The 16,275-nt window shown below is 30.9% G+C and overlaps 1 protein-coding gene across 1 annotated transcript; it reads right to left on the reverse strand.

Annotated features, from left to right (window-relative positions):
• Positions 1-325: 325 nt before the first annotated feature.
• On the reverse strand, positions 326-8,547 carry LOC127103372 (RING-H2 finger protein ATL57). Its single transcript, XM_051040638.1, has 4 exons — positions 8,512-8,547; positions 8,302-8,420; positions 455-794; positions 326-334 (listed from the first exon to the last, which is right to left on the reverse strand). Exons 1-4 carry the CDS (start codon positions 8,545-8,547, stop codon positions 326-328), a joined length of 504 nt encoding a protein of 167 aa, XP_050896595.1.
• Between the last annotated feature and the right edge of the window lie 7,728 nt (positions 8,548-16,275).

The raw sequence follows: 16,275 nt of genomic DNA on the forward strand, positions 1-16,275 counted from the left end.
GTCTACACTATCATACTAAATAAAAGCCACACCTCATCACCCTCTATACCAGTAGCAACCGAGAATCATGCTAAAAAAACAGAAACACCTTATTTGGTGTTAAACCTCGCACATTGATTTCAGATACATTTTGAAAACACTCCTATTTATGATACTATGGAAATAAATAAATATGAAATAAAATTGATACATAAAAATCAAATCAAAATTGTTTAAACAGAATGTGTACACTGATGAACACTAATTTGGGAGAGAACTCTCAATAAATCGAATTCCTTATTCCAATAAATAAACAAACAAACTATAACAAAAAAACATAAATGAACTAATCTTTCTGCAGTTTATATGTACAGATCAGATCAGTATAAAAAATGTGATCTTACCCTTTCTAAAAGCCTAACAGTTAGACCGAGCCCGCCCCCGGCCCCGCCCCCGCCAGATCTTGGCGACAAACCGGACAACTAGTTTTTCCTCCTAGTAACCAAGAATTGAGACACGATGTATGATATTCATGTGCACATACACCAAAAGATTGAACCAAGATTCCTTTCTCGAACTCTTCCATGCAGATTGGACATTCCTGAGCTTCCTCTCCGTTAAAAACTTTAACCGGAGGCAATGCTCTTATCGCCCATCTCGCCATCTCCGCGATTGTCCCAAACGCCATATTCATCTGCGAATTCGGTATAACGCGTGTAGACCATGCAGCATTTTGATTTGCATGAAATTCTCTCTGTTCCTGAAGAATCTGTATCTGAATGGTGTCTTCGAAATTGTCCACTTTTTTAAATGTTCTACAGAAATTTACAAATATAAAAAACACAATGGATACCAATATACAAATCACAAAAACGGTTGTGTGGGAGCCTTCTGGTAACACTATTACAGGAAGGAATAGCATAACAAGTGTGAGCATTAAACAACACAAGTTTGCCATTTTTACATGTACAGATTAAAGAAATAAAATGAAATCGTTAACCTATTATGTTCTAATGAATTGAGAATAAAGGAAATTGAATAGCAAGGTAGAGAAAGTGCAGAAGAAACTCTCAGTTTTGTTGTAACTGTTTAACGTTAAATAGACTTGTTCATCCGTAGTTATATCTTCGGTTTTAGCCTTATCCGATATCTACTACTATGGAATTATCTGCAGTTTTTTCGGATCCACTATGGCACTCTCATCTCAACAATTTTCTTTATAAATCCTTATTATTTGAGTAAAAGTGAAAATAAATAATTCCATTCTTTTTTTATAAATAGAGTTTGTTTTTTAAAAATCTTATAGTTGTATACCAGGTTCAATGAACCTGATAAATAGTTGGTCAACACAAAGGAAATTGAATAGAAAATCCAAAAATAAAAACTGAATTCAATTAAATAAAATCATTCATAACAAGATGCTTAAAAATTTAGTATAAAAATAGAATAAGTAGGGATGTTTTTTTGTTGATAAGTTTGCCACATGTCAAATTATTGAGAATTTTTCTATTTTAAAATTTACAAAAGTATTTCTTTAATTTTTTTAAATAATTATTTAGTTTTAAGATTTATTAAATTAATAAATTCTAAAAGTTATAAAATTATTCCCTTAATTTTCTTTTTAAAGTAATTATTTAATTTGAAGATTTAATAAATTAAATAAATTTTAAAAGTTACAAAATTATTTCTTTAATTCTATTTTTTAAAATGATAATTTAATTTGAAGATTTAATTAATTAAATGAATTTTAAAATTTACAAAGTTATGTCTTTAAATTTCCTTTTTAAGAATTATTTAATATGAATATATAATTAAGTTTTAAAATTTTTAATTAATCAAACTCTTATTATATCTCTTTTGACAAGATCTTAACGTGGTAGAAATATTTTTAAAAATTACCTTAAACTTTATCAATATAGTAATAATTTAATATTTAGTTTTTACTAAAGTGAAACACTTTTATATTTTTGGTATAATTAATTTATTTTAAAAAATGATTTTATTTTAAAAATAAATAGTTTGGAACGCATATATTATATTAAAATTATTTTTATCAATAAAAAATTAAATAATTAAATATCAACAAAGTTTAACCTTTTTTACTAGGTGCTTTGGTTTTTCTAAAACATATTTATGCCAAATTATTATTTTATAATGTTTTATGTTATATTTTGTATGTATAAATTAAATCAATTAGGTGGTTTTCTTTAAAATTGAAGTGATTTAAATTTATTTTTTTAAGGAGAGTTTTATAAATAAATATAAAATATTTGCTTAAATTGTTGGCGTTTTAAACATGTTAGAAAATAGCAGTGTTTAAAAAATGAGATAATCAAAGTTACTTGAGTGTTGAGAACTCACTACACTAAAATTAATTTTATTGAAGATTTCTTAATGGAACTTACTTTATTAACAGACATCCTGAAAATGCAATAATATCTCTAGATTTTGGATATGCATATTCAAACCCATTCCAAATATATATAATCAATGTTGATTTTGAATCACTCCTTATATTTGTGTCTATTTTGCATTTGGAGTTGTATCTCCGTAAATATAGTTGCATTTCCATAGTGTACTCAAGCGTAAGCAGAAAAGCAGAAAAATCAGCAAGTTCTGGGTTGACAAAATAAAATTATCATTGATAACATATAATAAGTATTACATAGGCGATGTTAACATAAAGCAAACATTATATTTTAATATTCAGGTGGACGTTTCAACATCTTCACAATATCTTCGACCAATCTTGAAATCGTCTTATCCACCCCGATCAAAACTTTTGTTTCTAAAAGAAAAAATACATTTTGCATAGCCCTTACATCTGCACCCGTCTTCAGCTCAAAGTTATTAAACTCAATCTTCCATTTGTTGTCAATTAACGGTGAACGGTGTTCAAGGTTCACCATTTTTTTATTGTCTCATACAGTATGTATTTTAGATTTGCAAGAGGTAGGAGATCCACAACGCCTTGTTATTTTGGTATCAAATATTGTACACTTGTCTTATATTTGTGATATTTCTGGGTCTTTTATGTTTCAAAGTTGCAAGTATGTTTTTGGGTTGCATCAAATTCAATGTCATGTCTGAAACGCATTCCTTCTCTTTCGGAATGAGATGACATTCAATTAGATGACAGACTAACTTTTCACACAAGTTATAGTTATGTATACCACATATCATATTAAATCTCCATTTTTTATTTGCCAACACATAACCACGCAACTTAAAGGGACACTCACATTTTCTTGAATTTTGTCATCTTTGAAATTATGGATATGAGGTTTATACTTCACACTTCTTTTGCATATCATTATCACAAATGCACATCTTCTATCCAAACCATTATCGTATCTTCCTATTACAACACCAAACCTTAGTTTGAATGCCTCCGTAAAAATCCATTGAAGCATGTGATCACGAAATTCAAACTCTTGTTCATTTTAAAATTGGTTGTCAGCGTCTACCTCCTTCACAACAACACATTTAGAATTCAGAGACATAATAGGTTTTGGAAAAACATCGAGGTGCACCACATCTAATGAAAATCATAACATAAAATACTCAAAAATAGCTAAAACTAAAAATAGAGAGTTGAAAAATGAAAACAGACAACATCCGAAAATGCATTACCGGAGGAATTCATACAAAATTCAAAAATACATTTCTGAATTCAACGTATGCTTTTTCAACTTCAAAACAAGATTAGTGTGAGCAATGAGGCTTGAAATAAATTATCTTTATCTTGAATTCTACATTATTTTACTCTTTTTAATATGATGAAATACAAGAATGAAATTTTGGAGTAAAAATCTTGATTGAGAATGGAAGGTGTCATACCCCAAAATTTTCCCTACTTCTTTCCACTTTTCATCTGGTTCTTGGTCTTGAGTTCTATCTGCATACTCATAGGCATTTAGGTCATTCATCAGTATTTGTATATTTTAACAAATTTAGGCCAATGGTTAAACAATAATGAATTTATTTAGTTTAAGTGGATTTTTCGAGGCGGATATTATTTGGTAATTATTCTGGTTTACTTCTCATATTTCTTGTGGTGCGAATCATCTCTTTCCATGGTTAGCTGAGAGATTGAAATGATTGTCACTTAATTCGAAGGCTTGATTGGATTCAAAGAAAATGGTAAAGTTGGAATAAAATGAATTTCATTCATTTATTGGAAATTCATAGTACAATACATATTTCTCGAGATACAAATCAAAAGAATTTCATTCATTTATTGGAAATTCATAGTACAATACATATTTCTCGAGATACAAATCAAAAGAATGGATTACAAGAAAAGAGGGTAAAAAAATACATCTTTTAGGTATAATTGACTTTCTGGTCAAATAGTTAACTTTTTGGTCAACTGTCGACCATTGACTCGGTTTTGACTCCTGAATTTTCCTAAACCTATTCTACAAGAATTTGATCAAGGAATTCATCATCATTCATCACAAATAATTTGTATCAAGATTATGTCAAGTGCTAATTTCCAACAAATTCTATCTTACATCAAGCTTCACATCCATGACTTGGTTTTCAACACTTTCCAACATTGTTTAAAGCCAAAAAAATCATAATTTGATTCATGAGTTTACACTATTTAAAAGTGCTTATTTTCAACAAAAAAATCACTTCCTAAAAGCATTTAAAGTCATGGGATAATTCACCAAAAATTTAAGGAAAAGGTGGTAAAAAAATCAAGGCAAAAACATTCAAATTCAAGTTAATTACTATTAATCATTTCTTTGTCTTATGTCGTATCCCAAAATTTGCACACCTTTTATATGTTTTCAAATGTCACTTTATTTTAAATAAAATAAATGACACAATTGATAGAAGAACATGTGTATTAAGTTATAAGGGAGAAGTCTTGAGTTTGAATCTCACTTTCTCCATTTTTAGAGTTTTTTTTTTCTCTTTTTTATGTTTTTACCTTCATTTACATTCTTTTAAGATAAAAATGATATTTTTATTATTTTAATTTTAATTTTGAATTTATTATTAAATTATTTTTTAATAATTAATATTTTTTATTATAATATATTTTAGTCTAAAAATCAAGAAAAATCAACATAAAATTAAAAAAAATCAAAATCCTTTTATTCCTATTATTAATACCGTTTTTCAATATTAGTTATTATTTTTAAACTATTAATTAATATTATTATTATAGCATTAAAAGTTATAAAAAAAATCAATTTCATTTATATTTTGATGTTACATTGTACATAGGCCATGAATTCATCAAATTCATTGATTTGATCCCTAAGAAACAAATAAGATTGAATATGATAATAGACCTACAATTATCATAAAAATGACATCTATCATTACAAATCCACAATCTTAAAGTTGTTGATCTTCGCATCGAAGAACAACATCAACTAAAAATCATAATCTAAGCTTCAATTATCCTTGCAACTAAAGAAAAATGAGAAGATGAGTTAGAAGGAATTTGAGACAGAATGAGGAAAGAAAGGAAAAAGAGTGAAAGAAAGAGGTCCCTAAACTAAATTCACATGTTAACCTTTTATAATATCATGGAACAATTTTTAAAATCAGTTTTATTTTGCCTTTTAATTGTTTTTCTAACAACTATTTTAATGTCATGAAGTAATTCTTTAAAGAATCAATTTTTCTTTTAGATTTTTTTATAAACGAATATCACAAACATTTTTTAACTAATATCATGATTCGATTTTTTAAACTACTATCATAAATTAATATGGAATCAGTTTTTTTAAACCTTAATCTTATTATTATTATTATTATTATTAAAAAACATTTTAACATTAACCTTTTAATTATTATTATTATTATTATTATTATTATTATAAAACCTTTTTAACATTAAACTTTAAATTATTTTTATTACCAAAAAAACATTTTTTAACATTAACATTTTAATTATTACAAAAAAAACTTTTTTAATATTGGCTTTTTTTTTATTATTATTATTATTATTATTATTATTATTATTATTATTATTAAAAAGACCTCTTTAGCCTTAACCTTTTTAATATTATTGTTATTATTAAAAGGAAAAAAATTCTTTACATTTTGTTTTTCATTATTGTTATTATTAAAAAAATTGTAATCTTAACATTTTGTTTTTTATTATTATTATTAAAAGAAAAATCACTTTTACATACAATTGAGTTCCTCGTTATATTTTAATAGTTAATTTATTGATAGTCCTTATTCTAATTACATAAAAAATGCTCACAAAAAAAGATAGTAATATAATTTAATTATTAATATAATGTCATTAAAACATGTTCTTTTTCTGTTCCAAATTTAATTATTAAAATTTAAGTCATGATTAAAAGTAAATTAAAAAAAAGATTCTTACAATAATATTAAATTAACTAAATTTAATTATTTTTATCTACAGTCTATTTGATTATTAAAATATAATATATATTTACAACAATATAATTTAGATTAATTAATTAAGTTATGAGTTTATTAACACATAAAATATATATAAGAAAAAGAAATTCTCTTTTGTTAAATAAAAAAGGTAATAATAATTTATGATATGTTTACAGTAATATTTATAAACGTGCAAAATAATTAAAATATTCAAAAACAATAAAATAATACAAAATATTCTATCTTTTAAAATAATTAACTAGTATATTTTTAAAAATTATCATTAATATGAACATTGAATCATTCATCTCTTTCATTTTCTTATTATTATTTTGTTTAATAATTAAATAAATTATAAAACAAAAATATTCCTTTTATAGTTTTAAAAAAAGACAAAATTTCTTTTATACCTTGTGTATGAAATTAATCATTTAATTAAGTCGTAATGGGTCTAATTTAGTCTAATTGATTTTTTTTTCTTCTAAATTCATATTAAAATAAATTTCTATAATTAAACATTCAAATAAAAAGAAAAAAAAATGATGATTATATATCAATATACCACACCCTATTTCTAAATCAAATTAAAAACATAATATTTTGCAAATTAAGTTGATTGGTCGATGTCATACATTATCACTCAACAAATCAATCTAAAATCAATTCAAACTCATAAATAGTTTTTCTCTTCTCATATGCATTGAGACATTTTTCCAATCAAACTTTTCTCCTCTCCCGATGCGTTGAGATTTTTCCATAATTAAAAAAATCAAACACATAACCTTCTTCAAGACGAACTACGGTACTCTGATTCTTCATTAAACTTGAGGATGCGTAGGCACAGAGTTGTGACATTCTGGAAAGTACAATAATTTATAAAAAAAAATCTTTTTTCCACTTCTTGATTAATTTTCTTATAAAAATGATGAAATAATCTTCTTTGAATAAATAGATTAAGGCATTAAGCAAGACATAAGTAATTAGACAAACATCCAATAAACAAACATATTAGCTCTAGAATTATAAGAGGTTTTCATTGAGTACAATGGAGGTGAGGGGTGTCTAACACCTTCCCCTCACTTAACCGACTCCCGGTCCTAACGTCTTATCCTTACCTCTTAGGGTTTTATAATTATTTCCCATGTTCCTTAAAAACAAACAAAAGATTATGGCGACTATGTATTTTTCCAATCGTGACAGTTGACGACTCTGCCTGGGAATACCTCCCTAAAGAGAGTTAATTCTACCCTTTAGTTTTAGAGTTTGTTTGATTTTTTGAGGTTTTGTTTATTTTTATTTATTTGTTTATTTTTCTGCTTTTGATTATTTATCCTGCTTTTATTATTTCTACTTTATTACATCTTTATGAATACATATTATATTTGGGGTGTTTTTATTTTTGTGTGAAGATAAAACTCAAGCTTGGAGGAAAACCATCAGTTAAGATATATAATCGTAGTGCTAACCAGTGAGATGTCACATCTCTTAGAGGCATGAAATCTACTCTCAGAATAGACTCCCCCCCCCCCCCCCCCCCCCCCCCCCCCCCCCCCCCCCCAAAAAAAAAAAAAACTTGTCATTATAGTAGGATTATCCTCTCACCACGCTAATGATTTGGATGTGGTCCATGACTCAGGGAACCGTTATCTAGAACCCATTTCACCCATGGTGACCTTATGTTATCAACCCGCGAGATTCGTTACTAAGGTCTCGCCTAGATGAAATTTATCCTGAAGGGTTACCTTGGGAGGGCTAGTTCCTTCTCAAGGTGAAACTATGGGTATAGTTCATGACTCTAGGACTTTTATCCCAAAAATATAGATCCTACAAGTGAGGAGATTAGGTAGTAAAAACTTAGAACCAGCCTATCATAGGGAACCCTCTCGTAGTTTGTTATGTCATCATCCCATTACTAAACTCGTGTATGGGTTATCATACTTGTCTTTATCCCTATCTGTAAGGAACCTTCCTAAATAAGGTGTCCTTATATTCGACAATATCCTTAAACCCATATATGGATCCTCGTTATCCATATTTGTCATTATCCTAATGTGACACTTACATACATTTAAAAAAACTTTTAGCATACCTAAAAAAAACTTGTTTGCATACCCCATGCATCTGCATACATGCACCTAAAAATCATACCTCTTCCACTTTCACCGATATGCCTCCAATGGTCATCTAACTAGTAGACTTCTTGATACACACAAACAAACTCAAAGGATGTCTCAAGAAATTATGAAAGGACTAAAGAGGGGAAAGTATCATTGAAGATAGAAGGTAACCCTTCGACATGACAGCCGCAGGTCTACCTAGAGCCTCAAATACAACAACCATGGATAATGCCTCCGTAACAAAATCTGCAGCAGTATTCTTGTCAACAGTAGCCTCATGTGCCTCATATATCACGAGATCAGTGTGCCCTACCATAAAAAATGAAGCTTGGAAAGAAATTGGATCTTGTACCAAAGTCTTATGGTCAACTACTTGGCACTTTCTCAGAGATGCCCTAGTAAAACTCTAACCCTCTGGTCCTCCTCTTAGTCCATATCCTCCCAATTATGACGAGAACACCCGGTGTGAACACAAAGTTCAAGACTTGGTCGACAAGCTGTTGACTTTCAAAGAAGAAGTCCCATTGGGGAACGGTAACCCCTTTACTTTTAAAAATTACAAAAACATCAAGAAGCGTCTCCAAAAAGTTGGTGGCATAACAAGGAAGCTCACCCCTATGATCAACAAACTTTATCATTTCCAATTGTAATTTCTTTCTTGCTAAGTTTTGCTTGTTGCTTAAAGTTGTACACTTTGAAAGGTAATTCTAATAAAATGAGGATGCATATTTTTTTGGAATCAATCCATTTGTTTTTACTCTTTCTTATACCATCATAAAATAAAAATAAAAATAAAAATCAACACCTTTTCTTTTCACTCCTCACCTATTAATAAACTTAGGAGGAGAATGATGTAAATAAAATAACTGAATTTGCTTACGTATGCTTTTATTAGTAAGACCTGATTGCCGGTGTAAGTCATTGTTTCACTCCCCAAACACTGGAGAAATAAGGAGATAATTTGCAGTCAATCCCCTTGAACCAGAAGTCGGTGTTTCTTTCTCTGTTCAAAAAATCCTTGATCTTAACCAAGGGTATGGTAGATTTCAATTAAGTTAATGATGCATTCTGGTCTCAAGAGAATTAGTCCATCTAATCACCACAGTAAGAGGTTCAAGCACCTCTTCTTCCTCGCACGTATCATCCAACATCGAGGAAGTAGTGAAAGAATAAAGCTTACAATAGATATTTTGTCGCACTGTTAGCATGACAATCACGAACTTCTGAATCAAAAGCGAATATCACAAGAGTTAGATAAGAAAGAGTCCACTAAGTCAAAAAGAAAAAACCTGAAAATTTGACTTAGGCAAAAGTTAGGGCATCATGTTTCGAAAAGATCTCACTAAGTCAAAAACTAAAAAGGAGTTGACTTAGGCAAAAGTTAGGGCATCCTGATGGACTACAAATTCAAAAATTGGTCCATGCAAAAATAAGGATTAAAAAGCAAAAAAAATGGAAACAAGCTTGTAAGTGAAAGTATGTGACTTCCACCTCAAGAACCTCATCAATGCTTGAACCATTACATTTACCTCCATCATCATCTACCAAAATTCTCTTGTAACTGAATGCAACCGTTGAATTAATTGGAATTAGGAATGAAGATCATCAAGAAGAAGGGGTGGGTCTTAATCAAAATTTGAGCCTTATAGTTCGTTTGTTTCATAAATCGTGAACCAGACCACTTTATAACCTATAAAAGTCCTAATTGAAGCTACGTTCACTATGAAAGCATACTCGAAAAAATCATTGTTAAACTGACTCCAAATGTTTGTTAAATCATCGCTAACCTAATTTTTACATATTCATTTGTGTCAACCTCATGGCCAAATGTCATTCGTATACACCATATCATTTTCCATAACAATTATCGATTTCAAAAACTTGTATATGCATTGCGTTAGAATTACTTTTCAAAATGAACATTTCACTCACAAATCAATACTTAGCATTTAGAATTTTTTTTTAAAAGGGCCTGAACAAGGGCATACTTCTTCAAGAAAACTCTTGAATAGTGGAAAATCACATAGGCATCCTTACAATCATGAGTAGATCATATGAAGATCTTGCCGATCAGGAGCAAATTCTTATAATCAGGGACATACCATATGAAGATCCTACTGACTAGGGGAAAAACATCATAAGGTTTGACCCACCAATGTTGAATCACCTCCATAACCCTAATAATAAGGGGCATACCATTCCAAGAGTTGATTAGTCGAGGATGAATCTCTCCAAGGCTCATACAAAGATAGGTCGTCCCAAGTGCATGGTATGGCCAAGCTGCTTCAAAACTCATATTGAGGCGAATCTCTTTAAAGACCCAATAAACTAGGGAAACTATATGACACTTCAGGGACACACCCTCTTAGTACTTTCAAAATACACATATAATCAACCATTCCAAGAGTCGATTATACAAAGCATATCAAAGGTGTCTCCTCAAGAGCTTGTCAATCAAGATCAAAATTGTGTGACATGAGTCTTAAGAAATATGGAATGAATGAGAGTGGAGAATTCCATTAACTCATTTTGAATATCTTTGGGTACGTGATGAATAACTCAGTTGCTCATTGTATTCACCTTTATTTAGAGACTTTAGCACAATTCAAATCACATGATTGTCAGGTCTCACCTCTAAAGCAACAGTACAACAATCAAGAGTCTCCATCAGTAACTTATCAATCATGATTCAAGTTATATGCCATGAGCCTTATCATACCCTAAAATTCACCATACCTTTCACAGATTCCATCTAGGTCACTAACCCTAATCATATGCATATCCTTGTGATCATTCATTTCATCTGTATAACCATGGTCCAATACAAGAGGACGGGTATCTTAGATTCTAAGCTTTATGCTTGCACCTAGTGAAAACTAGGGTTTCCTTGCAACTAAAGTTGGCTCAACCAATCAAACCCTAATTGGAGGTAGCTCTTGAGGCTTGTGTATGTTCTTATCATTGGTGATTCAACTTTCGCTTCTTGGAGAAGCAAAACCCTAATTTGGAGATCCTCTCTTGATCATGGTTTCTATCAAACCCTAATTATGTCCAATACTCATTGGGTGGCCTCCTAACCATGGTTTCATCTGATCCACTTGCATTCCATTGATGTTTGATCCTCTTGCTTGGTCAATCTTCATCCCACAACCTTGTGTTCATGGCTATTCTTGTTGGTTCCTTGGTGTTGATCCCACTTGTGCATCATGTGTTTGTATCCTTTGGTTTGTGCATATTGTTATGTCACCTAGTCATCCTCATGCCTAGACATAGTCATTTATTTGCTTAGCCTATTTTCATTTGGTCATTATTCATTTCCCCTATTGTTATGCGCTAGTTTTGGGGCCATGTTTGGTCGTGCTTGTCATTGATCTTTTTAGTCATTATTATGTACTTTGGTTCACATTTAATGGTTCATCCATGGATCCATGCCTTGATTCTAGTCTCTCACAAGCTTTGGTTTAATTCATAAACTGTGATTTAATCCATTTTTAAGCCAGTTACAAGTTATGGTCATAGTTGATTCAAAGTCATACCATTTCCAAGTCATGGTCAAATCCAAATTCATTCATTACAATATCAAATTCATGATCAGGATCTCATTCAAGTAGCTATTACATGCCACTCCATTGTTCATTACAGGGAAAAGTGCAAATTTTGGAAACTTTGACCAATTGTTGACTTTGGTCAACCGTTGACTTTTTTGTCATCAATTGACCAAAGTCAACCACCTAGCTAAACATAATTTTAGTCATTTAAATAATTCACCATTTTAAACCATTCATAAGTCATACCTGAATCAATATAAATCATCCATTTTCAATACAAAACCATTTTTGAAACCAAATTCCAATTCATTCAAAAATCCATAGCATATGATAAAATATTCCAAGCATTCAAAATTCCCATTATAATACTTCATTTTAACCATACATTCAATTTGCTAATAAACCATTTATGAACATGTTCATTCACCAATTACCCTTCATGAATACGATATTTCATTTCTAAAAATACAGCATTCCATTTAATACAATTTATATCAATTACATACACCCTAAACCAATTCAATCTCAACTTAAAGCATGAACCATTCAATTTCCAAATTTCCAAAACATTCCAAATCATTTTCTAATGCATTCATATATTTCAATCCATTACGACCAAGTTTCCAATACATTACAACAATACAACACAAGGCAAATTTTATGTCTTTGACAACAATTACACAAGATCCATGAGCAATCTCCATAGCCAATCCAATAAACTTCAAAACAGTTTAAAGCTCCATAGCCAATCCAATAAACTTCAAAACAGTTTAAAGCTCCACTTTCATTCCATCAAGTAAATCATAAGCCAGGGATCATGAAGTCAATTCCAACCTATAACATGAACACAACATATTCAATTAACATTCACAAACCATAACTAATAAACTGCTAACCCTTAACTGACCCCTCTAACGGCCACAACTAGAACCCTTAACAGTAATCGGAAAAAAAACTCCAACCGGCATTTTTCCAAAACTCTCTCCTAACCAACTGAAAACCAATTGAACAAGGACCATAACAGAATTTCGCTAACTGATTCAAAACGCTAACAGAATTCATAACCTCCTAAGACGGACAAAAAAGCAAACCGAACGCACATCCTGAAAAAGAAGAAATTCTATTCATTTTCAATCTTCATCAAAACTTCCTGCAAAAAGACATCCCACAAAACCATTCACAACACTAAAAACTCTCCATAACTAACTCAAACTGAAATAACAGAATGAGAATTCAACCAACTCACTCTTCAAACAACCTCTTGAAGGAGAATAGCAATCCAAAATGCAGCGGAATTTTAAAAAAAAATCTCCTTTAGTGATCCTTACGAATGGGCATGATCAATGATACAATCGTTACCTCTTGTGGTGATTGAAACCTTTGATGCAGATCTAAGTAGCGATCACGAACGTTGAATGGTGACAACGCCTCTACTCAGTCCACACTAACGAATTCCTTCAGTCTCAGTGCTAGGTGCTACGAATGAAGGCTTTGAGTGAGAGAGATAGAGAGAAACGAAATTTCATCTGATCAAATGCTTCTGCACAAGGGTTCTATTTATAGAACCACCTGTGTGGGTTGTAAGCTAAAAAGTCCACTTAAGTGTATGTGGCCCATATCTTATGATATACCAAAATCACTTAAGCGTTTGGTACCTTACCATATTTCGTATTCTACTTAAGTGCACCGTACCTTACAATATTATGCAATTCACTTAAGTGCACCGTACATTACGGTGTTTCTTAGTTACTCTATTTCTCATCAATCCGTCTTTTTGTGTGTGACCCTATAGGTTTTCGCGTCATTAGAAATTATATTAAATCACGTATTTAACATAATAAATAGTGAAGGGTATCTAGCAACACATCACTTCTACTCAAGACACGAAATGTTATGTGATATGACAAATCCTTTTGTGATAATACTTATGTGTACAATTACCTTTTTTCCCTTATGTCTATATTGAACACAAGGCATAGATCGTGTCATCCTTGTCCAGTTCAATATTGGGCCATTAGACATTTATCCTGTTATGTAGGATGGGAAAATTCCATCTAGGTCACTCATGTCCCTCAGCATGCTTCGTGGAGTACCCATCAACTGTCTTTATGGTCATCCAGTTACGAATAATGTTTGATCAGCAATAAGGCACTCGACTCTACATCTAGGGTCCATAGTGGTTTCAGGTCTAAAGGTGGTATACACCACTATCACCATGAGAATAACTTATGACACTTTGCATAACATTCTATATAGTATTCTCATAACGGATCAATCCAGTATAAATATTACTCCTAATATTCATACCTATGTTTGAGACTTTATAACTCCTTATCCATGATCCATGAGATATGATCATCAGTCTATATACATAATAGTCTTAATGCTTTAATGTTATCCCACTTCACAACGACTACAGATACTTTAAGAATAATGTACTTATGTTTAATGGGATCTCATGATTAAGTCACACTTGATACATTAAACGGACTAGCTATTCTAGGAACTTTACTAAACAAACATAATAAAAAAGCCTTTTATTATTAATAAATGATTCGCTACAAGTACCAAAAGTATTGTCCTCTAAGACTTACACCAACACCTCTAACCAACCTCCATAAACCAACTAACCTCCTTCAACCGTTACAAAAACAGAAATTCTAATAGAACCCTCACTAATCCATAGGCTTCATCTAACAGAATCAACAACATCCCAAGGATCAGAATCATAACTTCAGCTCAAAATCCAGAATCAACATCTTTTTTTTCTCATCAGTTTTTCATTCTTCACTCATCCATCACCTTCAATAGAATTCAATCTTAACCTCCAAAACTGCTGAACCGAATTTTTCACCCTCCAAAACTTCACAACAAAACTGGATTCTTTCACCTCTTCACTCCTCAACTGAACCCTCTTTTAACTTCACCCTGCAACAAACCTTCAAAGCAAAATTCAATTCTGAATTCACAGAAGGATATAACCACCACCTCTAACGTACCTCTCGAACACCCTCATAACCAAATCGACCCTCAACCTCTCAACAATAACTCGAAAAAGGCATAGCAACTCTCACAACAAGGAGATAACAGACTGGGCGAGAAGCTGTAGACAGAAAAAATAGGAACTTCGAATTCAAGGTTCACTCTTCACCATTCAATAACAATGTGAACAGAAGAATTCAAGGAGAGGAAAAAGGAAGCGAACGTAGAAGAAATAAGAGTATTGAAGAGGGATTACCCAGAGCCACCGCATCAGAATCACCCGGTAAGTCGTTCTTCCTCGTTCAATCTCTCGATCCGCGCATAAGAACAAACTTTTTTAGCTTAAATTCGGTTTTGATTACGCTTGGATGGGGAGTTGGACATGAATTCGCTTGATTCTTAGTGGGATGTTGGATTGTGTTTCTTATTGATTCATGATTGTTCGCGTTGAAATCACCCGAGTGAAATTTCTTGGTGCCATGAACACTTCTTGACCTGAGTGTATGTTTTATGTGACTGAGGATCAGTCTTGGACTGAACCCTGGACATGTGAGATCGTGGAGAGTTAGGCCTTTTTTCCCAAACGGATTTTTTTGAGCCCAAGTGTGTTTCTCAATCCACTACACCTTCTCCATTAGATTACACCCATGACCCATTAACCTCATGTGCATGTTTAAGCTTTGATAATCTCCTTTATTTTTGCTTAATCCTTGTTAATTTAACTTTAATTCTAATCCTTTTTTTGGTTAATATTGATGTTGCTATTATTTCTTAATCTTGCTAAATTTAGGTTTTCTTGATTCTTGATAATTAGGAATTAACATAGCTTTTTTTATTAATTAGGAAAAGTTAGAAGTTAATGTGATTTAGTTTGATTATGATAAAAATTAGTATAACCATCATGTGATTTGATCTTTTTTTCCAGAATTTAATTCAATAGTAATTTAATCATACCATGTTTTGATTGTGATATATTTGGCTATTAGATTTTGGTTAATCCATTTTTGTTGATTTAATTCATGATTAGATTAACATGCTTAATGGTAGATTTTATCATGATTAGATTTTAAGTTAATTTTCATTTTGATTCGTATATCACATTATGATTTCCATGATCATGTTCATTAGATGAAATTGTGATTTGGATTGTTAATTTCACATTTGATTAGTTTGATCCTAATTCATGTTTAGTTAGATTTTAGTCCTTAGAATTTATGTTCACTTTAATTGTCCTTTTAATTGATTCACTTGGTTTGTGATCATAT

Source organism: Lathyrus oleraceus, chromosome 7, assembly GCF_024323335.1.
Source record: "Lathyrus oleraceus cultivar Zhongwan6 chromosome 7, CAAS_Psat_ZW6_1.0, whole genome shotgun sequence".
Lineage (NCBI taxonomy): Eukaryota > Viridiplantae > Streptophyta > Magnoliopsida > Fabales > Fabaceae > Lathyrus > Lathyrus oleraceus.

Bases quoted from the DNA above. Each gene is read 5' to 3' on its own strand.
- LOC127103372 (XM_051040638.1), bottom strand. From the start codon at position 8,547: ATGACCATTGGAGGCATATCGGTGAAAGTGGAAGAG. The intron at 8,421-8,511 runs GTATGATTTTTA...AATGTATGTAAG, and splicing joins TATCGGTGAAAGTGGAAGAG to TGTCACATTAGGATAATGAC. The intron at 795-8,301 runs GTATGATAACCC...AAATTTCTGTAG, and splicing joins ACAGATAGGGATAAAGACAA to AACATTTAAAAAAGTGGACA.